This window comes from Pelophylax lessonae, assembly GCF_965119305.1.
Source record: "Pelophylax lessonae genome assembly, chromosome: 9".
In the NCBI taxonomy this organism is placed as follows: domain Eukaryota; kingdom Metazoa; phylum Chordata; class Amphibia; order Anura; family Ranidae; genus Pelophylax; species Pelophylax lessonae.
Genome location: NC_138776.1, coordinates 239,680,033 through 239,706,858, shown reverse-complemented (window position 1 = coordinate 239,706,858; position 26,826 = coordinate 239,680,033). Strand labels below are relative to the sequence as shown.

The 26,826-nt window shown below is 45.2% G+C and overlaps 1 protein-coding gene across 1 annotated transcript; it reads right to left on the bottom strand.

Annotated features, from left to right (window-relative positions):
- Nucleotides 1-2,993: 2,993 nt before the first annotated feature.
- On the bottom strand, nucleotides 2,994-26,008 carry NDUFS8 (NADH:ubiquinone oxidoreductase core subunit S8). The gene is made up of 7 exons (XM_082267583.1): nucleotides 25,905-26,008; nucleotides 19,127-19,180; nucleotides 16,899-16,961; nucleotides 14,410-14,499; nucleotides 10,513-10,685; nucleotides 8,233-8,361; nucleotides 2,994-3,409 (listed from the first exon to the last, which is right to left on the bottom strand). The coding sequence occupies exons 2-7, from the start codon at nucleotides 19,167-19,169 to the stop codon at nucleotides 3,278-3,280; spliced, it is 630 nt and encodes a 209-aa protein (XP_082123709.1). The 5' UTR covers nucleotides 19,170-19,180; nucleotides 25,905-26,008; the 3' UTR covers nucleotides 2,994-3,277.
- Nucleotides 26,009-26,826: the final 818 nt, after the last annotated feature.

Genomic DNA, 26,826 nt, shown 5'->3' with positions numbered 1-26,826 from the left:
GGGGCACAGATTGCCGTTTTAGAGGAGTCAACCTAGTGATCGAATCCTCTCAAACAGGACTGTTTGAAGATTTGCATTCAATCAGCATGTGTAGCTACTGCAGTGCTAATCAGTGTAAGCTGAGGAGTCTCACTGTCAGTATATGAAAGTGAAGCGGAGAGGGAAGTCCTTCATCCAAATCGAATATGTGGATGTAGAAATCCATTCAGTTTTTTTTTTTTAATCAGCCTACTGGCTGATCAAAAAGACGACTATCCACGTATAGGCCAGCTTTACACTCCGCTACCCTAACAAAAAATGTTTAGCTGGAGAAATGAGTGGAGACTATACCATATCTACTCGAGTATAAGCCAACTTTTTCAGCACATTTTTTTATGCTGAAAAAGCCCCCCTCATCTTATACTCGAGTCACGGTCTCACTTACCTTTTCTCCGTTCAGTGTGCATGCGTCGCTACCGCTTGGGAAGGCCTGTACACGTTCGGCTATTCCCGGGCAGACGGCGCATGCGCGGTGACGTGTTGGCGCCGGCAGCACCATTTTTAAATGTAAGGCACCTCACCGAAAGGTGAGACACTTCCGCAGCCCCTGCATTTGAGATGCAGTGCTGCAGGCATGGTACAGAAGAATCTCCTGTACCATGCCTGCAGCACTGCATCTCCTGTGCCATACCTAAACCATCTCCTGTACAATGCCCACAGGCCTACATCTCCTGCACCATGTCCGCAGCCCCTGCACCATGCCTGCAGCCCCAGTTTTGGGTCTCGTGGTGGTCCAGTAGCCGCTGCATTTCCCACCCTAGGCTTCTACTCGAGTCAATACGTTTTCCCAGTTTTTTGTGGTAAAATAGGTGCCTCGGCTTATATTCGGGTTGGCTTATACTCAATTATATATGTAATTAAGGCAAATATATTTTGTCAGATCACATGATTAAATAAAAGAATTTACAAAAAAAAAAAAAGTAGGGCCAAAGATTGACTTTAATAAAGACAAATAAAAGTAAATGGTGTGCTTTCAATGGTTATAAAGAGAATGGATTCCAGCAGGGGACTGTCACCGATGTTGTACAGGTAAAACCCTTAAGGCCAAAATGCACAAAATATACAGTTTACATTCAAACAAAATCAGATTTTTATTATGAAATATATTATGACAGCAGAGGCACAGATATGCAGTGTTATTGCTGGAGCCGCCAAAAGCTTTCCTCCCAGAATCCTAGAGGCCAGAGAACACCAATCAAAGAAAACGAGAACACGCTGAAAGCCCAAACCACTGTTCTAGTAGATTTGATGCATCAAAATAACAAACTTCATACATATATATATATATAACCATGCAACTCTGGCTCAGCGTTCCTGAAGCATACATTGCTTACTGTGAAACCAACACACAATGCAGTGTCTGCACGCATTAGGCAACTAGGTATTTTTTTTATTTTATTCTGGCACTCCAGGAAACAGCTAATTACATGGTTTAAATAAATATATGCAATTCTGTTCAGCCAGCCCTGTGATCAACACATTATATAGTTTATCAGGTTTCACCACTTCTTCTCATTTCATCTGCCTGCCTATTGGACAATGGGTTAACAGTACAGTAATGCTCACCCCCAGTCCAATCAGCATCTAGGTAACATTGGACGCTGCAAAGCTTAGAAAATGGTAAATGAAAAGCCCAACTCCGAGCTTCACATTTAGCACCTGGGCTGCCTCTTTTTTTCCATAGGGTCCCTCGGTATGCTTTGTTTATATATATATATATATATATATATATATATATATATATATATATAAATATAATCAATAAGGGTGAGCACCACTCAGCTATCAATTAGCGCATAGCAATCAGGCCATCCCACAGGCCATATATATATATATATATAAATAAAGAAAAAAGTCAAAGGGGATTGCTGCACGTAAAATCTTTATTGAATAAATCCAATCAAATCCAGTTATGTATGTCTGACTGGATTTATCCAATAAAGATTTTATGTGCAGAAATCCCCTTTGACTAGATTGATATATCTATATATATATATATATATATATATATATATATATACACACACACACACATACATACACATTTTGCTAAATCTTCATTCCAGTCCTGTGACATCAAATGGTCCTCCTCACCCTCATGTTAAGCCATCCTTCGTCCTTTAATCCAGCGAGCGGTGATGAGGTAATAGCGTCAGTCCTACATCCAAAAGACTTCCAGATTGAACTACACTGGGTGTCATTCAAACTAGAAGACTAAGAACACCTTATGGCGTAAAAAAGGTACTGTGACAGCTCTGGATTGAAGGTGAGTATCGGACCCTAAGCTGCTTTTTATTTTATTTTTTTTAAACACAGGCTGGGGGACATTTTTGATAAATAAAATGTAGTCTGGAGTTGGGCGGGCTGTGCAGTGTGCCAAATGTATGTGGATTACACAACGAGCTGAGCAAAATTACAAATCTTTTGGCAGGGGAACAATTTCATTCTTCTAAACGCTGTATTTAGCACTAAAACTTAAGCTCTGGCTTCAAAAAAATGAAAATCACGCTTTTATAAACATAAATGAAACAAAATGAGCTATATCAGGGGTCTTCAAACTATGGCCCTCCAGTTGTTCAGGAACTACAATTCCCATCATGCCTAGACACATCTGTGAATGTCAGAGTTTTACAATACCTCATAGGATCTGTAGTTCTGCAACAGCTGGAGGGCCGTATTTGGAGGATCCCTGAGCTATATGGTTTACAAAGTTGACTCATCCTACAATGTAAAATTAGGTGTCATACCGCGATAAAAGCGTATGTGAATGAATTCACCACCAACCGCATCCAAGAAAAGAGGTAGCTCTAAATAGATCTATTTTTTACAACATATACTAAGAATTTTTATAAATTAGCTAAATAATGACCATTTCAAAAGTGACAGGGCCTCGTTAGATGACTCCACAGGCTACAGCTCCGACCACAGAAATCATACACTCAGACACGAAAAATGAAGCATGAACCTTTAAGTGGCATTAGGATTGGTGGTTCCTCACATCGGACTCCCCTTGGACAAGGAGGAAGGACTAATAGGACACAGCACTCTGTACACCTCACTGCTATGAATAAGACAGTTTCATTGCAGGGCCCCAGTCATTAGCCTGGGCTTCTCCTGGCATGGAGTGGACATGTTAATAAGCGCTCTGCATGATGACCAAACTGTAGGGCGGATTTTTATTGGGTTTGCAATCTGTGTTCATAAAAGTTGGTTTTGAACGTTCGAGGCGGTTAAGGACTCAGCGGTAGAGAAAGTCGGCCTGGATGTTTGCGCCAATCTCAGCTTCCCACTTGTCACCGTTGTTTAGGAGCTTCTCTTTGTTGTACAGGAGTTCCTCGTGTGTCTCTGTACTGAACTCAAAGTTGGGACCCTGTAAGAAACAGAGAAAAGTGAATTACGTCCCACTGCTGGCTGTCTTTTAGAACTAATGGGCCATACACACCATACAATTGTCTTTCGATTTTTTCCTTTAGATTTACCAAAACCATATAATATAAGGTCAAATCTAAACACTCTCAATTTGTATGCAATCAGGCCGGCCCTTGCACTACATAGTTGAAGGTAAAGCTAAAGTAAATCTAACAACAAAAGTTGTATAGTGTGTATCCAGCTTAAGACTCAAATTAAATATCAGGATATTCTTGTGAAAGTTGAACTCCAGGCATTTATCAAAATTAAACTAAGGAAGAAAATCCTCATTTACACCAAATAAAGAAAGCAGCAACTAAAGTGCAAGACAAACACAGTAACAAATCAAAAAAACTGCACTGTATAATATAAATCATTGACTCATCAATAATAGTAAAATGTCCAAATTATGAAGAATTTTAAACATAATGTGAAAAAGCTCATAAACATGACCAAGCTAAATAGCCTGTTACTAGAAAAATATGACCTGCAAAGAAGTGATCGACCGATATCGTTTTTTCATTGCCGATACCGATATTTTGGTCATTGAAAATTTGGTCATTTTCATACATTTAAAGAAATTTTTTTTTTTTTTTTTTACTTTACAGGTACTCTTGTGGAGGGATCTGGGGGTCTAAAAGACCCAAAACCCCTCTCCGGGAAATTAAAAAGCATTCAAAACGCCAAGTTCGGCTGTTTTGAATGTGGTCATTTTTTTTAATCTGGCGCCGAGTACCCGGAAGTGATGTCATGACATCACTTACGGGTTCTTGCATGGAGAACTGATCAGAGCTGAATTCAGCTTTGATCGGGTCTTCGGCGGCCGTGCAGGCTGGTTGCCCGGAAGGCGGTGGGAGGGGAGGGGGGGGGTCGTCCCCTCCCACTCCTTGTAATGACAGCCAAGCGGCTTCTCAGCCGCATCGGTTGTCATTACAAGACAGCAGACCGTTAGCTATGGACGCCGGTATCGGGGTGATGGCTCTAGCTGCAGGCATCACTCCGGTACAGCACTTTCCGAAATATCAGTAATATCGGCCACCTTGGGAAAGTGCATATCGTCCCTCGATATATTGGCTTTGCCGATTATCAGTCGATCCCTACTGCAAAGTCATCAACGCTTATGGTATCACTCAACCGGGGCCTCTAGGATAGGGAAACGTCATGCAATGTATGGATCCAGAGGGTTAATAAACACCGCATAAAGCTCCACGTCCACCTTCACTTACTACAGTCAACATCACTCCCCATGAAGGAAGACCTGTGTCTCAGCAATGTGTCAGCTTTTATGGAAACAAGAGAGATTGGACTAGTTTTACACTATGGAGGTTCCTTATCTCTAACATGGGGAGTGATGTTGACTGTAGTAAGTAAAGGTGGACGTGGAGGTTTATGCAGCGTTTAACAACCCTCTAGATCAGTGGTCCTCAACCCTGGCCTACAGGGCCCACTAACAGGCCAGATTTTAGGTATTACCTTGTGGAGATGCAGACTAGAATATTGCAATCACTGAGCAGCAAATGATATCACCTGGGATGTATTTCAGTTATCTTGAAAATCTGGCCTGTTAGTGGGCCCTGTAGGCCAGGGTTGAGGACCACTGCTCTAGATCAGTGATGGAGAACCTTGGCACCCCAGATGTTTTGGAACTACATTTCCCATGATGCTCACCCACACTGCAGAGTGCATGAGCATAATGGGAAATGTAGTTCCAAAATATCTGGGGTGTCAAGGTTCACCATCACATGACGTTCCCTATCCTAGAGGCCCGGTTGGGTGATACCACAAGCATTGCAGGTCAGATTTTTCTGGTAAGAGGCTATTTAGCTCAGTGGAGGAATCACTTATTGTGAAGGCTCTTTTCACAGAAGAATTCTATAGCTGCACAGCTGCTTTGCAGCTTCTTTACCTGTTTGGACATCCTCACTGGTGTTTTTCATCAACACATGTTTATGAACTTTACATTATGTTTATAATTCTTCATAAATTGGACATTTACTATCATTAATGAGTCAATGATTTACATTATACAGCGCAACTTTGATATTTTGATATATCAACACCACTAATATAAAAGAAAAACAGATTTTATTAAAGCATTTTTTAAATATCACTTGTAAGTACATGAATTTATCAGCCCCCTGTAAGCTCTAGCACAGCAACACTCAAGCAGGGAGAGCGCAATGCTAATACCCAATCAGGCTCTGCTGCAATCACTTGTTCTGTCAATGAAGCATACTGCTGACCAATCAGAAAGCCAGGGGTGTGTTCTTGACCAAGCTGTGCAGAGGATAAGGGCTCCATTTAAAAAGGTCAGTTTGTCATAATGTACTAGTATGTGGTGAATAGTAGCAGAATATGGCACGAGCTGCAGTATTTTGTCAGGCAATGATGGCCCTTCATGTTTTTCCCAATACAGGTTTAATATAGAAGAACATTTATACTCCTCATTGAAACTCACTCCAGTTTTGCAGGAAACTCTACCAGGGATAGTGGGCTGGTAAACCAGCGCTCTGCTTTAAACTGTTCTACAGTTTTAGCCATTAAGAGTAGCAACCCAAATAAAGAAGTTTTCTGCAAAGATTGCCTCTAAAACATGGGTGTCCAACCTGTGGTCCTCCATCTATTGCGGAACTACAAGTCCCATGAGGCATTGCAAGGCTAACAGTTGCAAGCATGACTCCCAAAGATAGAGGCATGATGGGATTTGTAGTTCTGCAACAGCTGAAGGGCCGCAGGTTGGACACCCATGCTCTAAAACATTCACTCAGTAACAAGGTATAACTTTTACATTTTCCTTCCCTGCCCTCAATGCTCTACTGACAATACAGAGGTGCCATCTAGTGGCCAAACAAAAACACTACGCATCTTAAAGCAGTTTTAAACCCAAAAGCAAACATTTTTTCTATTGCAGCTTACCAATTCTTAAATGTTTTGGCTGCAGTTTGTGTTTTTTTTGGGTTTTCTTCTATTTTCCTCAGGTGATCTGGACAGTTAGTCTGTTTTTCAAAAGCACAAGCTCTCCAGCAGAATGTATGTTTACATGGAGGATTAACGCTGGCAGGCGTGATCAAAATTATCAGCTTTTATTTACTGATGCAAAACCTTTATCCCAAAAAGGGGAAAAAAAAAAAAACTGTTTGCTGTAACTGATTATAAAAATGTGAGCTGGAGTTTGGCTTCAAGGGATTGTAAAGGCAGAAGGTTTTTTTTATCTTAATACATTCTATGCATTACATAAAAAAAAAAAAAAAAAACCTGTGTGCAGCAGCCCTCTTCAGGCCGCCATTACTTAAGCCCCGTACACACGTACCGATCGTCGGCCGAACGATCGGCCGTCTTTTGTCCCCGGGCTGTCGTGTCTGTTGAAAAGTGCAAAAGACTGCATATGAATTTTGTCCGCCGACTACAGCCGACTGCAGAAGTGATGTCATGTGATGGTTAACTTTCCGTGTGTTTTTTCTTTTCTGAGCATGCCCAGTCTTGCAAATCTAAGCTGCCTGGAAATCCCCTTCTCATTGGCTGAGACAGCAGTGCGGCACGATTGGCTCCCGCTGCTATAAATCAAAATCATTCAGCCAATCAGGAGAGAATGGGGGCGGGGCCGGTGTTCCGTGAAAAATCCATACCCGTGAGAAAACCATACCCTCGTCACTTCCGGTTCCGCTACGGAGGGTATGGATTTCTCACGGTAGTTAAACTTGCGGCGCTTACATTAAAACAGCTCATCTGAAACGTAAATCATCTCCGCTCTTCGCCCTGTCACTGCCCTCATCTCCAGTAATAAATATAAAAGCGGATCACGGAGCCGCGATCGCCGTCACATTTACATCTCATACACCCGTCACCGCTTTTATATTTATTACCGGAGATGAGGGCAGTGACAGGGCGAAGAGCGGAGATGATTTACGTTTCAGATGAGCTGTTTTAATGTAAGCGCCGCAAGTTTTACATTAGACACAGTGCCGTGAGAATTTCATGCCCACCGAGCATGCGCACTTGTCTAATTCTTTAATGTTCAATCACGTATCCGGGGCTCTGAGCATGCGCACTGCTGCGCTGCTCAGCTGTTTCAGCCCGGAAGTGACGAGGGTATGGTTTCTCCACGGGGTATGGTTTTTTTAACGTTACACCGGGTCACGACTCCGCATCTGAATGGACACAGGGTGCTGTGACTCGGCTTGGGTGCCCCCACAGCAAGCACTCAAGAGGGAGGGGCCAGGAAAGCCAGAAAGGGACCCGACAGGAGGATCCGGGCCACTCTGTGCAAAACCACTGCACAGGGAAGGCAAGTATAACAGATTATTAATAAAAAAAAAAAAAAAAAAAAAAAAAACACACCATATACACACACACACAACTTTACAATCACTTTTAATTTGGTAATGTATTTAACTACGTGCAGGCGACTATCTGACTGAAGGCTGCGGGGGAAGTAGAATGCACTAAGGTTAAGAGAGAAAGAAAGAAAGAAAAAAAAAAAAAAAAAAAAAAAAAAAACACACTTTTACAACCACTTTAAAGAATATTTTAACTTGCATTTTTAAATAGTGACCCCCCACCATTAATTTAGTAGCAGGGATCTCCTCACTTAGAGATATTCAATTAACCTGTTCTAACAGCTGTACTACACAACTCAAAAATGAGCATACTCCTTCAATACAAAGCAGCCAGCCTCAACACAGGCTGTGCCCTCCTCTATGACCGCCTGCATCTATTCCTCTTTCCTATAAATGCTGATCAGCAGTAAACCTCTTTACTGCTCAGGGCCACCACGGCATGTTTTACCTCCACAATGGCATCCACGGGACAGGCTTCCTGGCAAAACCCACAGTAGATGCACTTAGTCATGTCGATGTCATATCTTGTGGTCCTGCGGCTCCCATCTGCACGAGGTTCAGCCTCAATTGTGATGGCCTGGGGGGAAAAAAAAAAAAAAAAAAAGCCATAGAATTAGTAAACCTCAAGACATCTGACCAGGTGTGCTTTGTTACTGCAGTAACACCAGTAGAAATACACCTTTTCTGCTCACTAAAATGTTTGCACACATTCAGATTTACTTTTATTATTAGGACAGATATAGACTGTTTAACCCTTCTGTAACTAGAGGTCTTTAAAGCCTAGAAGCCCAGACCAGTTTAGCTGAGCCCATATACTTTGGACAATTTATAACTTTACAACTAATCGGTCTACTTAAATCATTTTTACATGGGTTAAGGACATAGAAGAAGTGCTTCTAATGTCAAAATGTTTTTTACCCTAATGCATTGCCTGCATTAAGGTAAAAAACATTTAACAGCTTTCTCCCCCCTCCTGCCTAAATAATTCCCTCAACTGTGATCGGCTGTATCTCTTCTCTCCCTCTCATCACACAAGGGCTAGGGCAGCAGCAGGAGCCGTAAAGTCAGAATGTTTTTATTCTTAATGCAATAAATGCATTAGGATAGAAAAGTCTGGGTGTAGCAGCCTCCCCTGCACCCCCTAATACTTACTTGAGGTTCTTTTCAGTCCAACGAAGTCCACGAGTCCCTTGGCACTCCGGGACTCTCTCTCCTGATTGGCTGAGACACAGCAGCGGCGCCATTGGCTCCTGCAGCTGTCAAAGTCAGTTAGTCAAATCAGGAAAGAGAGGGGGCAGAGCTGAATGGTGCCCCCCATAGCAAGCAGCTTGCTGTGGGGGCACTCGACAGGAGGAAGAGGCCAGAAGCAGCAACGAGGGACCTGAGAAGAGGAGGATCTGGACTGCACTGTGCAAAACCAACTGCACAGAGAAGGCAAGTAGAACATTTTTTTTTTTTTTTTTTTTTTAAAACAAGCGAAACTTTACAATCACTTTAAATGCTGTGGGGAGGAAGTGAGGGGTGGGGCCAAGCCCCGGTGTGTGTGTGTGTGTGTGTGTGTGTGTGTGTGTGTGTGTGTGTGTGTGTGTGTGTGTATCGGCTCCATAAAGACACCTCCCTGGAGCAAGCACACACTGTGTGCCCCCATAGCAAGCTGCAAGCACGCACTGTGTGCCCCCCCATAGCAAGCTGCAAGCACGCACTGTGTGCCCCCCCATAGCAAGCTGCAAGCACGCACTGTGTGCCCCCATATAGCAAGCTGCAAGCACGCACTGTGTGCCCCCATATAGCAAGCTGCAAGCACGCACTGTGTGCCCCCCCATAGCAAGCTGCAAGCACGCACTGTGTGCCCCCCCATAGCAAGCTGCAAGCACGCACTGTGTGCCCCCCCATAGCAAGCTGCAAGCACGCACTGTGTGCCCCCCCATAGCAAGCTGCAAGCACGCACTGTGTGCCCCCATAGCAAGCTGCATGCTATGGGGGGCACACAGAGAAAAGGAGGAGCCAAGATCGCTGACAAAGGACCCCAGAAAAGGAGGTTAGGGGCCATTCTGTGCAATACCATTGCACAGAGCAAGTTAGCACAACATGTTATTTTGTGTAAATGCGGTCTTCAATAACCCTTTAAGGCCTCCTCTGCATGAGCCATTGTGCAGTGGAAAGGTAAACTACTAGTTGTGAAGGTAAATCTGAAACAATAAGATTTCTTGATAGGTGTAGTGCGAACTGGATTTGTGTGGTGCAACACAAAGTGCACACTGGATTTGCCTGGTGCAACGTGAACTGCAGACTGGGAAGGCATAGTATGGTGTGCAGTGTGCACTGGATTTGTGCAATTTAAATGTGCGGTGTACACAGTGTGCGTGCAGTGCGCACTACAGTAGCACTGGATTTAACAAGTCCATGCTGCACATCTCAGTGCAGACTTTTCAAAACCAGTGAGACGTAGAGTGTACACTGTACAAACCTAGTGTAAAATGTGTAGAGCAAACTGCAATCCAGAGCACTTTTAACATCCAAGCGCATTGGTGGTTTAAATATGAAAACATGGTTTCGGCAGATTAGAGAACAGGCGTTCTTTTACGTTAACTACACCACAGAAACCCCTATAAAAAGGGAGAGAAATCCTCTGACCCAGGTGGATAAGTCTATATAGGTGTACATTAGACAATGTTCTAGAATCTAGATCTTCCACTTGTCAATTTTTTTTTTTTGCCACTTTACATACCTGGGCAGGGCAAACAGCTTCACAAAGCTTGCAGGCGATACAGCGCTCCTCTCCTGATGGATACCTGCGAAGTGCATGCTCCCCACGGAACCGTGGACTCAATGGACCTTTCTCAAATGGGTAATTTATAGTGGCGGGCTCCCGGAACAAGTAACTAAGGGTCATTCCCAAGCCTGAAAAAAAAAAGTAAACCAAAATAATGCTTATAACCACTACAGAATTAAATGAATCTGGGATTTTCCTATGCAAGGAAAAAAAAAAATAAAACCCATACGGTTAGACCTAAATTAATAAAAGGTACTATACTAAATTTACTAATATATATATATATATATACATACATACACACACACATACATACACACACACACACACACACACACACACACACACACACACCACATACACACACAGTGGGTACGGAAAGTATTCAGACCCCCTTAAATTTTTCACTCTTTGTTATATTGCAGCCATTTGCTAAAATCATTTAAGTTCATTCTTCTTCCTCATGAATGTACACATAGCACCCCATACTGACAGAAAAACACAGAATTGTTGACATTGTTGCAGATTTATTAAAAAAGAAAAACTGAAATATCACATGGTCCTAAGTATTCAGACCCTTTGCTGTGACACTCATATATTTAACTCAGGTGCTTTCCATTTCTTCTGATCATCCTTGAGATGGTTCTACACCTTCATTTGAGTCCAGCTGTGTTGGATTATACTGATTGGACTTGATTAGGAAAGCCACACACCTGTCTATATAAGACCTTCCAGATCACAATGCATGTCAGAGCAAATGAGAATCATGAGGTCAAAGGAACTGCCTGGAGAGCTCAGAGACAGAATTGTGGCAAGGCACAGATCTGGCCAAGCTTACAAAAAGATTTCTGCTGCACTTAAGGTTCCTAAGAGCACAGTGGCCTCCATAATCCTCAAATGGAAGACGTTTGGGACGACCAGAACCCTTCCTAGAGCTGGCCGTCCGGCCAAACTGAGCTATCGGGGGAGAAGAGCCTTGGTGAGAGAGGTAAAGAAGAACCCAAAGATCACTGTGGCTGAGCTCCAGAGATGCAGTCAGGAGATGGGAGAAAGTTGTAGAAAGTCAACCATCACTGCAGCCCTCCACCAGTCGGGGCTTTATGGCAGAGTGGCCCGACGGAAGCCTCTCCTCAGTGTAAGACACATGAAAGCCCGCATGGAGTTTGCTAAAAAACACCTGAAGGACTCCAAGATGGTGAGAAATAAGATTCTCTGGTCTGATGAGACCAAAATAGAACTTTTTGGCCTTAATTCTAAGCAGTATGTGTGGAGAAAACCAGGCACTGCTCATCACCTGTCCAATACAGTCCCAACAGTGAAGCATGGTGGTGGCAGCATCATGCTGTGGGGGTGTTTTTCAGCTGCAGGGACAGGACGACTGGTTGCAATCGAGGGAAAGATGAATGCGGCCAAGTACAGGGATATCCTGGACAAAAACCTTCTCCAGAGTGCTCTGGACCTCAGACTGGGCCGAAGGTTTACCTTCCAACAAGACAATGACCCTAAGCACACAGCTAAAATAACGAAGGAGTGGCTTCACAACAACTCCGTGACTGTTCTTGAATGGCCCAGCCAGAGCCCTGACTTAAACCCAATTGAGCATCTCTGGAGAGACCTAAAAATGGCTGTCCACCAACGTTTACCATCCAACCTGACAGAACTGGAGAGGATCTGCAAGGAGGAATGGCAGAGGATCCCCAAATCCAGGTGTGAAAGACTTGTTGCATCTTTCCCAAAAAGACTCCTGGCTGTATTCGATCAAAAGGGGGCTTCTACTAAATACTGAGCAAAGGGTCTGAATACTTAGGACCATGTGATATTTCAGTTTTTCTTTTTTAATAAATCTGCAACAATGTCAACAATTCTGTGTTTTTCTGTCAGTATGGGGTGCTATGTGTACATTCATGAGGAAGAAGAATGAACTTAAATGATTTTAGCAAATGGCTGCAATATAACAAAGAGTGAAAAATTTAAGGGGGTCTGAATACTTTCCGTACCCACTAATAAAAAATTATATATATTTTTTTTTTTTTTTTTTGGTATAAAATTATAGTCTTTCATAAAATAAAATGTATCTGTACCTAGCATAAAAAACAAAAATCACATGTTGTAAGTGCATTCACAGCTAAAATGCTGATGCATAGGTACATCAATGTTTATATAAGTACAGGGACATATTTCTATAGCTAGCTGTACTCCCCATCTACAGTTTGCCCACTGTGGGAAAACATGTTTTTTATGCTAGTTTTATGCCCAGTTATGTCCTTGCGCATGAGGCTTTATGGTGGCCCCACCAGCTGCTTGAAACTAACAAGAGATAAAATGAGCTCCAATTCATGACCTGGAGCTTACAGTGGACTATATTGCTATTCCGATGCAATAAAATTGGCACCCATGCAGCCAATCACTAAGCAGCAGCACTGTTAATTAGGAGAATGGCTTTGAGCAACATGCTCCACTATAAAGGTATTTTTGCTTACATCTAAATGGTCAAACAGGGCAGAAAAACAAATCCATAAGAAAACCTCAGTTCTGGCCTCTGATGCTTCCATGGAGACGTAAGTGATTGATCACTTCCCCAGTAGTACAATGTTACTATGGCAACATTATATTGCTGTGCGTTACAAAAAAATATATATATATATTTTTTAGGTACAATTTATTTAGTTTGGGTACAGTTTTGCATGACCACGCAATTGTCATTTAAAGTGTAACAGCGCTGAAAGCTGCAAACTGGCCTGGGCAGGAAGGGGGTAAAAGTGTCTGGTATTGAAGTGGTTAGCCCATTAAAGCAGAGTTCAAATCAAAAGTGGTCCTGACCCCCTGACATGCCACATTTGGCATGTCATTTTGTTTTTTTTTTTGGAGGGGGGGGGGGTCCGCTCAGGCCACCTAGGTGGTTCGGGCGGAAGTTCTCCTCTCCCCCTCCCTGCCTGCAATCTTCTGGGACACATCAGAGGTCCCAGAAGATTGCCCGTCCATTCAGGACATGCAGTGCGACTCGTGCATGCGCAGTGCACACCCGGCTGTGAAGCCGCAAGCTGTCACAGCCGGGTGCCCACACTAGAGATGCCGGCGCCACGGGGAGAAGACGGAGAGAACCGAGGCTCCCACCGGCCGCATGTCTGGATCGTGGGACAGGTGAGTGTGTCAGCAGTTACACTTTTTGTAGCTGCAGACTTTTAATAAACGCAAAAGCCAGTGGAACTCTGCATTAAGCTGCAAGAAATCTCTTTTAGACTGCAGTGTCTAAAACACAACTATGTCAAAGGAAAAAACGATGGCCCCTTGCATGGCGGAAAAGTCATTCTTTTAGTGTCTCGGTGCTTCCCACTGTCAGGTAGAAGTATATAAGTTTGTTGTAAACCGCTGTGTTTTTTTTTTTTCTTCCCCCGGACCTGTAAGTCAAAGGCATAATGTGCTAGTATGCATCACATACTAGCACATTATGTGAAACTTACCTGAAAACAATGCCCCCCCAGCGATGCAATCACTGGAGACAGCGTCCATCTTCACCAGGTCTTCCATCTGGGTCAGCGGACTCTGGCTGTGTAACAGGCTGGAGCCACGATGACGTCACTGCCGTGCATGCGCAGGGGAGCGTCATTCACGACACAGGTATCTGAAGGAACGGCATGGGTGCCCATTAGTTCAGAGCGCATGCGCTGATGATGTCATCGGCTGCATGTAATGTAAATATCTCCTAAAAAATACACAATTAGGAGATATTTACAGTACCTATAGGTAAGCCTATAATAAGGCTTACCCATAGGTACAATTTATGCCTTTGACTTTACTTTCTCTTAAAACTTTTTCAGTTAATAAACCTCAGGTTCAGCATTAGCATCTCACCTCTGAAAAGCTCTGTCCACAGCAAGGTTTGAGCGGCTTTGTCGGTCACAGACCTCATATCAGTTAACTCCTCCCTGGCATTTACAAGCTCTAAATAGAAAAGAATAAAAAATAAAATCATACATGTAGAAGGTGATTTACAAACTCAAACAATCTTGGTTTGTTCAAAATCATGACTGACGATGTAAAGTTGCAAAACTGTATATAATTTTCCTCTGGATCCCCTCCTCTAATAGGGGATGGAGAGGGGGCAGAAACCCCTTCTGGAATACCAATTTCATGGGTCCCAACAGGGTTTTCTGAATTTTCAGGGAAAGTTTGTAAAAAACACAATTTCTACCATTCGTAAAAGTCGGTGGTTGGTGGAAATGGCCTATGAAAATACAATGGCTGGCAAATGACTCTCCATTTTCCCAGCAGGCAGCGCTCCCCTACAATTCAGCAGTGGACTGTGCCTCGGTGTCCTCAAATAAAGAGCAGGGCTATGGCCCCTGCTCTGGTCTTGATGATGTCAAGACTCTCGACCGGTAGAGCATGGGAGTGCAGACATAGTCGGACTGGTCTAGCTGCCTTCTCGTTCTCTCTGCACACTTAGCGCCCAGTGCTGCTCCCTTTTCAAGTCTAAATACTGCTGTGTAGGTGAAGTCAGAAGACTAAACTGGGTTCAAAATAGGGTTAGATGCTTACACTTGTATGCAAAATATATGTTAATATTTTAAAAGAATACATAACAGCTTTGTGTTCTTCTGGAGTCCAACCTTAAAACAGGCTTCCAGGTAAATACGTAAAATAAACCCTTTACTTCAAGTGATATTAAAGGCAATGTTTTTTTTTTTAATAACAAACATGTTACACTTAAAGCGGAGTTCCACCCTGGATTTGTTTTTTTTTTTTTTTTTTTTAATACCCCCGGGACAGTCAGGGCTAGTGCATTCCACAATGGCTAGCCTCTGATCTGTCCCGGGTTGCACTTACCTGCAAGACGAAATACTTACCTTGCAAACGTCTTGTCCAGCGCTGCCATCTCAGATGTGGGCAGCTTGAAGCCAGCGCGTCCTCTTCGGCGTCTTCTTCCGCCTTCTGTGGTCCCACGATGCTCTGCGCCGGCCCCGACGTCACTTCCGGGTCGCGCGCGTCACCCCTCCACAGCTTCTGGGCATGCCCAGAAGCTGTTTAGAAGGGGATGACGCGCGCGACCCGGAACTGACGTCGGGGCCGGTGCAGGCGCAATGATTCCTGGGAGCTATGACGTCCAGCTCCCAGGAATCATTGCAGAGCCAGGAAGTGACGACGGGCCGCGGCCGAGGAAGGAGGAAGAAGGAAGTAAGGTAAGTATATTTTCTTCGCTACGAGGTAAGTAAAAAAAAAAAAAAAATGCGATTATCCATTTCTTTTTCAGGTGACCCGGAGCGAGAAGATGGAGGTAAGTATAAAAATAGGGTGGAACTCCACTTTAACTGCTCCATGCAGCAGTTTTGCACAGAGCAGGCCAGATCCTCTGCTTCTTGGGTCCCCCCCGCCGGCACTCCTGGCCCTTTTCTTCTGCCAAGTGACACCAGAGGGAGCCCCTTACACTGAGGGCACCCAGACAGACTCGCTCCCAAGCCGCTGTTCTGCATGTCCTTTTACTCACAGAGCTGAGGCTCGGCCCTGCCCCCTCTTTTTCTTCATTGGCTCACGTAAGTATTGGGGGGGGGGGGGGGGCTGCAACACACATGAAGGTAAAAAACCTTGAGCCTTTAGAACCACTTTTGGGTTTATTAACAATCATCTAATGTAGGCTCAAATACTAGCATTGGCACCTACAACGGTCCTTCTGTAAAGTTCCTGTAGCCCCATGTACAGCAAAGCTCAGAACGAGAGAAGGGCAGAGCCAGGAATTTGTTGGTTTGTGCGGTACGGTCAGCCTATCCTGGTAAGACAAATGTGTACAGGATGGGAAAAAGCTGTGATCAATGTGCAGCTGCTCCTTTATTATACAATTAGTAGGCTGGAAGAGAAAAGGTGACTAAGAAACCAAACTTCAGAAACCAATGTATCATATAGTCTATAGCAGGGATCCTCAAACTACGGCCCTCCAGCTGTTGCGGAACTACACATCCCATGAGGCATTGTACAACTCTGACATTCACAGACATGACTAGGCATGATAGGAATTGTAGTTCCTGAACAACTAAAGGGCCATAGTTTGAAGACCCCTGGTCTATAGCCATCCATCAAGAGGTGGGAGACTATTTAAATGCAAGAGTAATGGGGCATAAAAATGAGATCCTGAGGTTCCTGGAAGCCCTGGCGTGTCCTGTGCCTCCTGCGTCTATCGGATTATAAAAATATCAAGAAATCTAACTCAAGTGCAGCAATCCCTCCCATGAAGTCCGGAGTAATGCAAAAAGCCAGCTGTAAAATCAATCCAGCAGTCTTCATCGAAGAATGAGCCAACCCTTTCAGCATATCAGTGTGGCACTTTCATCAGCTAATCTTTCACTTACTAAATGAGTGCATCTGAGGAGCCAGACTGAAAGGTCGGACCAGTGTCTGAGAGCATGGCGGACCTGCAAAGAGAACGAGAGGAAAAAAAAATTACTTGTAAAAAGAAAAGCAAAATTTACATGCAAGATATACAGTCACACGCACTCAGGACTCATTCTGTAAACCACTCTGATAAGCCTGACGGAAAAGTAGAACATTCTGTGTTTGCTGGGTGTAGCTTTGCACCTAATGAAACAAGACAACTTATTTTTATAGTCTTAGGCAGGCCAGAGTCAGAGTCAGTGCTGATGAGGGAATCCTTCCCGTAGTGCTATTGTGTTCTGCTAGCAAGGAGCTTTCCTTGCCGGCAGAACACAACAATCGCTGTGGGTGGCCATTGCCGCCGGCAGCGGTTGCATTAAAATAAAAAAGGGGTAGGTTGTACTGAAGTCGATCGATAGACTGACTTCAGTACAACCAGCCTGCACATGGATGGATCAAATCTCGACCAGTTCCTGCTGAACTGGTTGAGGTTCGATCTATCTATCCATCTCTCTATGGCTGGCTTTATTTAGGATGCTGAAAACGGGCCTTTTACTCTAAAATTGTGTACCGATCACAAATGGTGTTTTCTGGAGGATGTTGGGGCACTGAAGTTCAGGCAGAGTGGCTGTGTATGAACAGATACCTTGCCCATTAGCAGCAAATCATTTGGCTAATTGGAGAGAGAAAGAACCTGACTCCTTTCATATTAACCCTTTGATTTTTAAGGATGTGTAGTATATACACCAGAGCAACCAAAGAGTTAAGACAAGCTTGTTTTAAAAGAAATCAGATGTTTTTCCTAAGTGCAGTAGAAGTTGCTTCAGGTGTCTGTAAAGCCGTGAGTCCAGGACCACTACTGGGCTGTCTAGAATAGAGAGTGCTGGGAGATCAATGACCTCCCATTCACCATCTTTCCTGCATTGGTTGAACCCAGAAATACTCACTTCTGAGCAGCTCTGGGCCAAGATCTTCAGTATACCGGAAACACTAAACAATTAAAAAAGGAGAAAAAGGGCCAGAGCTCTTTTGGCTGTACTTCTCCTAGGGATCAGAGGAATGCACTTCATTCTGCACTCCTGTGACCCATTTTCAGCCAACAGCATGCTAAAGTCCACTGTCTGCTAACGTCACTCACCTGGTCAAGGCTCTGGCTCAATCCAGCTTTAATGTCAGGATCTACTAAGATGCCTGGACCAGCAGCTGGCTCCGTCTCCCACTTTCTTGCTGAGAGCCTGAGCCAGCCGCTCCCGCCCCCTACACAGCCTGGTGCTTCAGTGAGCACTGGTGGGGCAGAGCAGAGAGCCGGGGACTGACAGTCACCGGCTCTCTGCTCACTGAGACTGAGAACTGAGCATTCAGCTGTCTTTGAATGCTCAGTCTTCGGTCTTAGAGGTGGCAGGGGAAAGAAGCAGCCTTGGACTGATACAGCATCCACCTAGGTGAGTATAATTTTTTCCCCTTTTAAAGCGGTTGTAAACCCTTGGGAAAAAAAAAAAAAACACCTGCAAGACAAAGGCATAATGGGCTAGTATGCATCGCATACTAGCCCATTATGTGTAACTTACCTTAGAACGAAGCCCCGACACGGACCCCCGGACATCGCTGCGGGCGCTGCCATGATCCATCGCCGTCTCTTCCAGGTTCGGTGGCTCCGGCGCGGTGATTGGCCGGAAGAGACGGCTCCGGCGCGATGATTGGCCGGAGCATGCGCGGGAGTGATTTTCCGGCAAGCTCCCGGCAAATTAATTGAAGGTCCCCCTGGACCTTCAGAGCGCATGCGCCGCTCGCGAGAGCGGCTGCATGCACTGTAAATATCTCCTAAACCATGCCGGTTTAGGAGATATTATTTGTACCTACAGGTAAGCCTTATTATAGGCTTACCTGTAGGTAAAAGTGTCAAAAAGCGGGATACAACCGCTTTAAGTGGCAGTTTGGGGACACTTCTCACTTCAATCTGCAAGGGCTCTGTCCAAAAAGACAAGAAAACATTTTCTGTGGGGTTCTTCAGAAATATCCTAGTGACTCAGTATTAAAACATGTATTTGTAAGACATTTTCCCAATTTTTTGCACAAATGTGCAAAAAATGGGAAAAAAAAAAAAACAGATAAAAATAACTTCAACATAAAGAGATGGGCAGGAACTTGCCCGATCTGTGGATCCACATGACCCTGATTAAACTAATGAGACAGAAAAACAGTTTACCTGTTCGCCTGGCAGCGTTGTATATGAGACGAGCGCCCAGCATGCTGACGGTGTCTGCAATAACAGTGAAGAATAAAAGTGCATTAATTCAATAAACCAGCAAAACACTTCTCAGTGTAAATAAAGTCAATGTCTGTCTTACAGCACCCAAAGTATGGAATCAGCTGGGTGGCTATAAAAAGCAGATACTGAATAAAAGCGGAGTTCCAGCCATTCACTCACCTGTCCAACAGTCCAGCGATGCGGCCGCCCGAAGCCTCGATCCTCTCCCTCGGCATCGCTGCTGTGGGCACCCGGCTGTGATAGTTTGCGGCTTCACAGCCGGGTACCCATTGCGCATGCGCGAGTTGCGCTGCGCGCCGTGATTGGCCGGCAATCTTCTGGGACCTTTGACATGTCCCAGAAGATTGCAGGGAGGGAGGGGGAGAGGAGAACTTCCGCTCAGGGCGCCACGGCGATCCGAGCGGAAGTGGGAGCGGGTACCTGTCAAAACTAGGTACCCGCTCCCCCCCCCAAAAAAATGACATGCCAAATGTGGCATGTCAGGGGGTCAGGACTCCCTAAAGCGGAAGTTCCACTTTTGGGTGGAACTCCGCTTTAAAGTGACCCAGTCAACGGTCTAAAGCAGTGATGGCGAACCTTGGCACCCCAGATGTTTTGGAACTACATTTCCCATGATGCTCAACTACACCTCAGAGTGCAATGTAGTTCCAAAACATCTGGGGTGCCAAGGTTCACCATTTCCCGTAATGCTTATGCACTCCGAGGTGTAGTTGAGCATCATGGGAAATGTGGTTCCAAAACATCTGGGTTGCCAAGGTTCGCCATCACTGGTCTAAAGTATGAAACAAAGCAGCCACCTCTAAACAGACACCTCTCCTTGTGCCTTCAAACGTCACTCAATTCAGTAGAAATGTCTCCAAAGGTCTACAGAGAAACCAACTGTGGATCTCCTGGTACCCACACAGTGCTCTGATGGGTTCCTCCTGCTGACCAGGGACAATCAGTGAGAGCTGCTGGAGACCCAGTAAATCAAAAATCCTGGAGTATTGGTTTGCCAGCGGACTTTACAAAATAATTCCTCCTACACAGTAGCACAAGCAGCAGGGAAGATAAGCATTCAGCCTCTTATTGGTAATGGTTTGATTTCATACTCTAGATCAGCACCAGGTGCACTGGGTCTGTGACAGATGGGGGAAGAGCACTGGCATGCGTGGCTTTAGCACCAGGGAAAGTGGTTACTCCTGTAATGTAGAGGGGGGTATGCTGTGATGCAAACAAATATTCCATATGTCTCAGTTGCAGTCAACAGGTGGCATTCTAGGATACACAATCACACAAAAGACAGAAAAGCTTAAAGCGGAGTTCCAGCCATTCACTCACCTGTCCAACGGTCCAGCGATGCGGCCGCCCGAAGCCTCGATCCTCTCCCTCGGTGCCGGCATCACTGCTGTGGGCATCCGGCTGTGATAGTTTGCGGCTTCACAGCCGGGTACCCACTGCGCATGCGCGAGTTGCGCTGTGCGCCGTGATTGGCCGGCAATCTTCTGGTACCTTTGACATGTCCCAGAAGATTGCAGGGAGGGAGGGGGAGAGGAGAACTTCTGCTCAGGGCGCCGCGGCGATCCGAGCGGAAGTGGGAGCGGGTACCTGTCAAAACTAGGTACCCACTCCCCCCCCCAAAAAAAATGACATGCCAAATGTGGCATGTCAGGGGGTCAGGACTCCCTAAAGCGGAAGTTCCACTTTTGGGTGGAACTCCGCTTTAAACTGGAACTAAACCCCCCCTTTCCTATTCAGCCAAGGAAGCTGCCTCTCTTTGATCTGCAACTGCCATAGTGCTGCACAAGGGATTAGTTAGGACTCCAGTCATTTGATAGTTTCACGGTTTGGTTGAGGCAAATCCCAATGTGAAAATTTGCATTCTGTGACAGCATTCCCAGCATGCCGGCAACGTAACCGTTTTTTTTGAAACGGTTAGTTAAATTGATTAGTTTAGATTTAAAGGGATTCCATCCAGAGAAAAAGTTTGGGCCTCCTTCTGAAAATATTAGATGCCTGGCAGGGTCTGACTTCAGAGAGTGTAACCTGAAAGCAGGTCATTAAAATATGGAGGGAGGGGGGGGGGGGGGGGGTTTGGGGAGAGGGACGGTATTATGATCCTGGACACAGAAGGTTTTTTACCCAAATGCAGAAAATGCACTAAAGGTAAAAAACCTTCAAGTGGAACTACAGGCAAAAAAACTTTTTTTCCATTTTGGATAGACTATACGAGAATTATGCCAGTCAGATTTTTTTTTTTTTTTTTTGCCATCTGTGTCCCATTGCAGAGATTTCCCTTCACTTCCTGTCCCAAAACCAAACAGGAAGTGAGAGGAAATCCCTGCAAATTTAGGGAGCTCTTTGGGGACCCCCAGGTCACCATAACTAGTGTCCCCATTGGAAGATTTCCCCTCTATTACTCTTCTTACTTCCAATGATAATAGTAAGCAGAACAAATCGAAGGGGGAAATCTCTCTAACGGGGGCACAGACAGCAATGAAAAATGACAAGCATTCTAATCCCTCCCCACTCTATCCAAAACTTAAAAAAGAAGAAGTTTTGCCTTTTAGTTATAATTTAATCCCATAAAAAAAAAACATTTCCACTGCATTTGTGAAGAAGGCTTCAGGCCACCCAAGAAGCCCTGTAAGTTGCGAGGTGAGGCCTCCATGGATCAGACTTGTTTTCCAGCACAACCCACAAATGATCGATTGGATGGAGATCTGGAGAATTTGGAGGCCAAGTCCAACACCCCGATCTTGTGTTGTTCCTCAAACCACTCTTGAACCATTTTTTCAGTGTGGCAGGCCACATTATCCTGATAAAACAGCAGAAAGAGGGCGCCTGGGTCAGTGTGATAGTAAAAACAAGTAAAGCCCCATACACACGGTACCGATCGTCGGCCGAACGATCGGCCGTCTTTTGTCCGTTGCTGTCGTGTCTGTTGAAAACTGCAAAAGACTGCACACGAATTTTGTCGGCCAACAACAGCCGACTGCAGAAGTGATGTCATGTGATGGTTAACTTTCCTTGTCTTTTTTCTTTTCTGAGCATGCCCAGTCTTGCAAATCTGTTGTCTGTCGGCCGAATTCTGTATTGACTGGCGAACAATCGGCCGTTCTGGTATACACAAATTTTAATGCTTGCACGACAGATTCTGTTCGGCCGAAAGTGTGCTGTCGGCTGTCGGAAGCATCATACTAACAAGCCGAAAATCGGCCGACAATCGGTACGTGTGTACGGGCCTTAAGTTGGGAGGTGAGGCCTCCATGGATCAGACTTGTTTTTCCAGCACAACCCACAAATGATCGATTGGATGGAGATCTGGAGAATTTGGAGGCCAAGTCTAACACCCCGATCTTGTGTTGTTCCTCAAACCACTCTTGAGCCATTTTTGCAGTGTGGCAGGCCACATTATCCTGATAAAACAGCAGAAAGAGGGCGCCTGGGTCAGTGTGATAGTAAAAACAAGTAACACTTTATTCAGATACACTTACATTAAAGTATCTTGCAAGCAGCACACAGGGTGGATGTGGATCACCAATCAAGCAGCCAGCCGTCACAAGGGATGAGAAGAGGTTTGCCTGAAGAAGGTGGCACCTCAGAAACGCGTTGCCGCCCGCCCTCATCTTGATTTGGTCTCTTGCTAGCTCTGCGAGAGCGGGTGTGAATGCTGGAGAAACCACCAGTTATTTACCTCCATATGTCAGGCCCGAGCTTATCCCCACAGCGGTCTTCTCATCCCTTGTGACGGCTGGCTGCTTGATTGGTGATCCACATCCACCCTGTGTGCAGCTTGCAATATACTTTTATGTAAGTGTAATCTGAATAAAGTATTACTTGTTTTTACTATCACACTGACCCAGGCACCCTCTTTCTATCTGAGAGAGTTCCATTTCTTGATGAGGAGCTGCCGGTGACTGTGTGTGCTATCCTCATCCACCTGTGGATCCATCCATCCTGCGGACTTCTCCCATATTCCTACCACTATGGACTGTATGTATGGACTAATTCTTACCTAATTTGTTTTTGAGTACAGTAAAACCTTGGATTGCGAGCATAATTCGTTCCGGAAGCATGCTTGTAATCCAAAGCACTCTTATATCAAAGCGAATTTCCCCATAAGAAATAATGGAAACTCGGATGATTCGTTCCACAACCATTTATTCATAAATCCTTCAGTTTATAGTCTATATAAAAAGATTCTAGCATTGCGATAGGTTATATAACCATAAAATGTCCATCCACAAATAGCCACTTCCACAAGGGGATAAGAAGCAAAATCCAGCAGGAGCTACAGAGTATCAAAGAGAAGAAAGGCGCCTCTAAGTGTAGCAATATGGTTCCATTTAATGAAGGTACAACATTTAGCAACTCACATGGTTGATGAATAAAACAGGCACATCTAAGTATGCAGGCATCCGGGGTAAAGCTGTCCACATGGACTATCTTCTGCACCGCCGGCTGCCAGTCTGTAATCCTTACCGGAAGACGACCCTGCAGTAAAGGGATCTAAAAGCGTGGGGCAGCATGGAAGGGATGATGAAGATGGCGGTGCAGAGGATGGTCTATGTGGACAGCTTTAGCCTGGATGCCTGCATACTTAGATGTGCCTGTTCCAATCATCAACCATGTGAGTTGCTAAATGTTGTACCTTCATTAAATGTAACCATATTGCTACACTTAGAGAGGCGCCTCTCTTCTCTTTTATACTCAGCTGTGACTTGAGGCTACTTGTATATCAAGACATCGCTTGTAAACCAAGTCAAAATTTATTTGAAAATTTTGCTTGTCTTGCAAAGCGCTCTTAGACCAAGTTACTCTCAAACCAAGATTTTACTGTATATCTTTTTATCCCCCCCCCCCCATATTATTGATCCCTTATGGTCCACCTTATAGCGGTCAGTGGGTGCGGACTCATACACTACCTGCCAGTTCTGTGTGATATATTGCTCCCATTATCCTGCTGAAAGAGGCCACTGCCATCAGGGAATACGGTTTCCATGAAGGGCTGTACTTGGTCAGTAACAATGTTTAGGTAGGTGGTATGTGTCCGGTAACATCCACATGAATGGCAGGAGCCAAGGTTTCCCAGCAGACCATTGCCCAAAGCATCGCACGGCCTCCGCTTCTTCTCATAAGGCATCCTGGTGCCCTCTCTTCTACAGGTAAGTGATGCACATGCACCCAGCCATCCACATGATGTAAAAGAAAACTTAAATCAGAGCATGCCACCTTCTTCCATTGCTTCCAGTTCTGATGTTCATGTGACCATCGTAGGCCCTTCTGGCTGTGGGCACAGGTCAGCATGGGCACCGACCGGTCTGCGGTGACACAGCCCCATACACAACAAACTTCGATGTCCATTATTTCTGCTTTAAAGAGGAAGTAAACCGCTGACTTTTTTTTTGTTTAGTCTGCCCTGCAAAGTAAAGGCATAATGTGCTAGAATGCATCACATACTAGCACATGATGTGAATCTTCAATCCGGGTCCATGGACTTCGGCTGTGCGACTGGTCGGAGCCGCATGCATGCGGGAGCCACCTGGTCACGGCACAGGGCTCTGAAGAAACGGCATGGGTGGCTGGAGGACGGCAGGAGAATGACGGGGGGGGGAGGATCGCTGGAGGACAGCAGGAGGATCGCTGGAGGACAGCGGGGGGGGGGGGGGGGGCTGGAGGACGACAGGAGGATCGCTGGAGGACAGCGGGGGGGTGGCTGGAGGATCGCTGGAGGACAGCGGGGGGGGGGGGGGGTGGCTGGAGGACGGCGGGAAGACGGCAGGAGAATGACGGGGGGGAGGAGGATCGCTGGAGGACAGCGGGGGGGGGGCTGGAGGACGACAGGAGGATCGCTGGAGGACAGCGGGGGGGGGGGGGGGGGGTGGCTGGAGGATCGCTGGAGGGGTGGCTGGAGGACAGCGGGGGGGGGGGGTGGCTGGAGGATCGCTGGAGGACAGCGGGGGGGGGGGGGTGGCTGGAGGACGGTGGGGGGGGTAGCTGGAGGACCGCGGGAAGACGGCAGGAGAATGACGGGGGGGGGGGGGGGGATCGCTGGAGGACGGCGGGGGGGCGGCGGGGGATCACAGGGAAGGTGGAGTGTGATTCTGGAGTAATCCAGAGTGTGGCTCAGGGTTACCGCTTTTAGTTAAACATAACTTCAGGGACGACATGTTCACTTGCTGCCGGATATATCCCATGGTAATGAAATAATCAGTGTTATTCATTTCACCGGTCAGCGGTCATAATGTTATGGCTGATCGGCGGTCAATTTCAATCAAGAGTGTGCAAAACAATAATATACAGCAAGCAAAGGCAGCTGGGGGGTCTGTATATGTGTGATAAGAGTACAAGAAAGGACCCCCCTCCCCCATAGCAGAGTACATGGTCAGTACTCATAGAACACTGGGCTGGCACACAGTGACATGACACCAATCACTATGTTTGAATAGGGTGAAGTAGGACATGAACTAAGCTGTTGCGCATGCGCGATGGTTAACAAAGCCTTCCACGCATGCTCAGTAGGAGCATGTGACCGACGGAGCATGCGCAAACCCCACTATCTGTGCGTTCCACGGGGTACATCTGTCGTGGTTACCCTTCCAGCCGGTAAAGCGGCTAAGACAAGTCAAGGACGAGAGTCAACGTTGCATTGAGCGGCACTGAGCTACCCTCTTCTCCCCTATCTCCCACTCGGGTTAGAAACCAGTCCCTTCAGAAATATCCCCGTGCTTACCTGACAGCTACCGCTGACCTTGCTGCTTGCTGGCGACCGTAAAAGCTGGCGGAGCTGTGATTGGCCAAAGCAGACGTCATTCAGGCGTGGAGGCGGGCTACGAATTTACGTTTCGAAGTCGCCATTGGCTGGTTTGGACCACGCCTTACTACTGGCACTCTGTTGGCCACAAGCAAGCTGAGAGCTGATTGGATGAAAAGGTATGTAGAGGTTATTGGCTGGCCTGGCTGTCTGCATAAAGTTTTCCCAATTGCTATTGGATGACGGGAGCCGGGTGGGTCACGTGATCGTAAATAAAAAATAGAACTTAGATTTATAAATGGCGTTGATATGGATGACTTGTATAATAGTAGTATATATATTTTTTTTTTTCACTTGTGATGAGCCAGATCACAGCTTTATACTGTCAGTCACTTTGTATGGAAACTTTGTATAAAGCTGCCATACACATTACAATCTGATTGTATAATCTCAGAGATTTACCAATGAGACGATCCATGGAGCAGAGTTATACGATTTCACTTTATACATGTATTCTCATATATATATATATATATATATATATATATATATATATATATATATATATATATATATATATTCTCTTTTAACCACTTCCGAACCGGTCCTTTTTCTGACACTTGTTGTTTACAAGTTAAAATCATTTTTTTTTTGCTATAAAATTACTTGGAACCCCCAAACATTATATATATTTTTTAGCAGGGACCATAGAGAATAAAATAGAGATTGTTGCATTATTTTTTTTATCACACCGTATATGCACAGCGGTCTTACAAACGCAATTTTATGGGGGAAAAAATAACTTTGTTTAATTAAAAAAAATAAGAAAACAGTAAAGTTAGCCCAATTTTTTTCTATAATGTGAAAGATAATGTCACGCCGAGTAAATAGATACCCAACA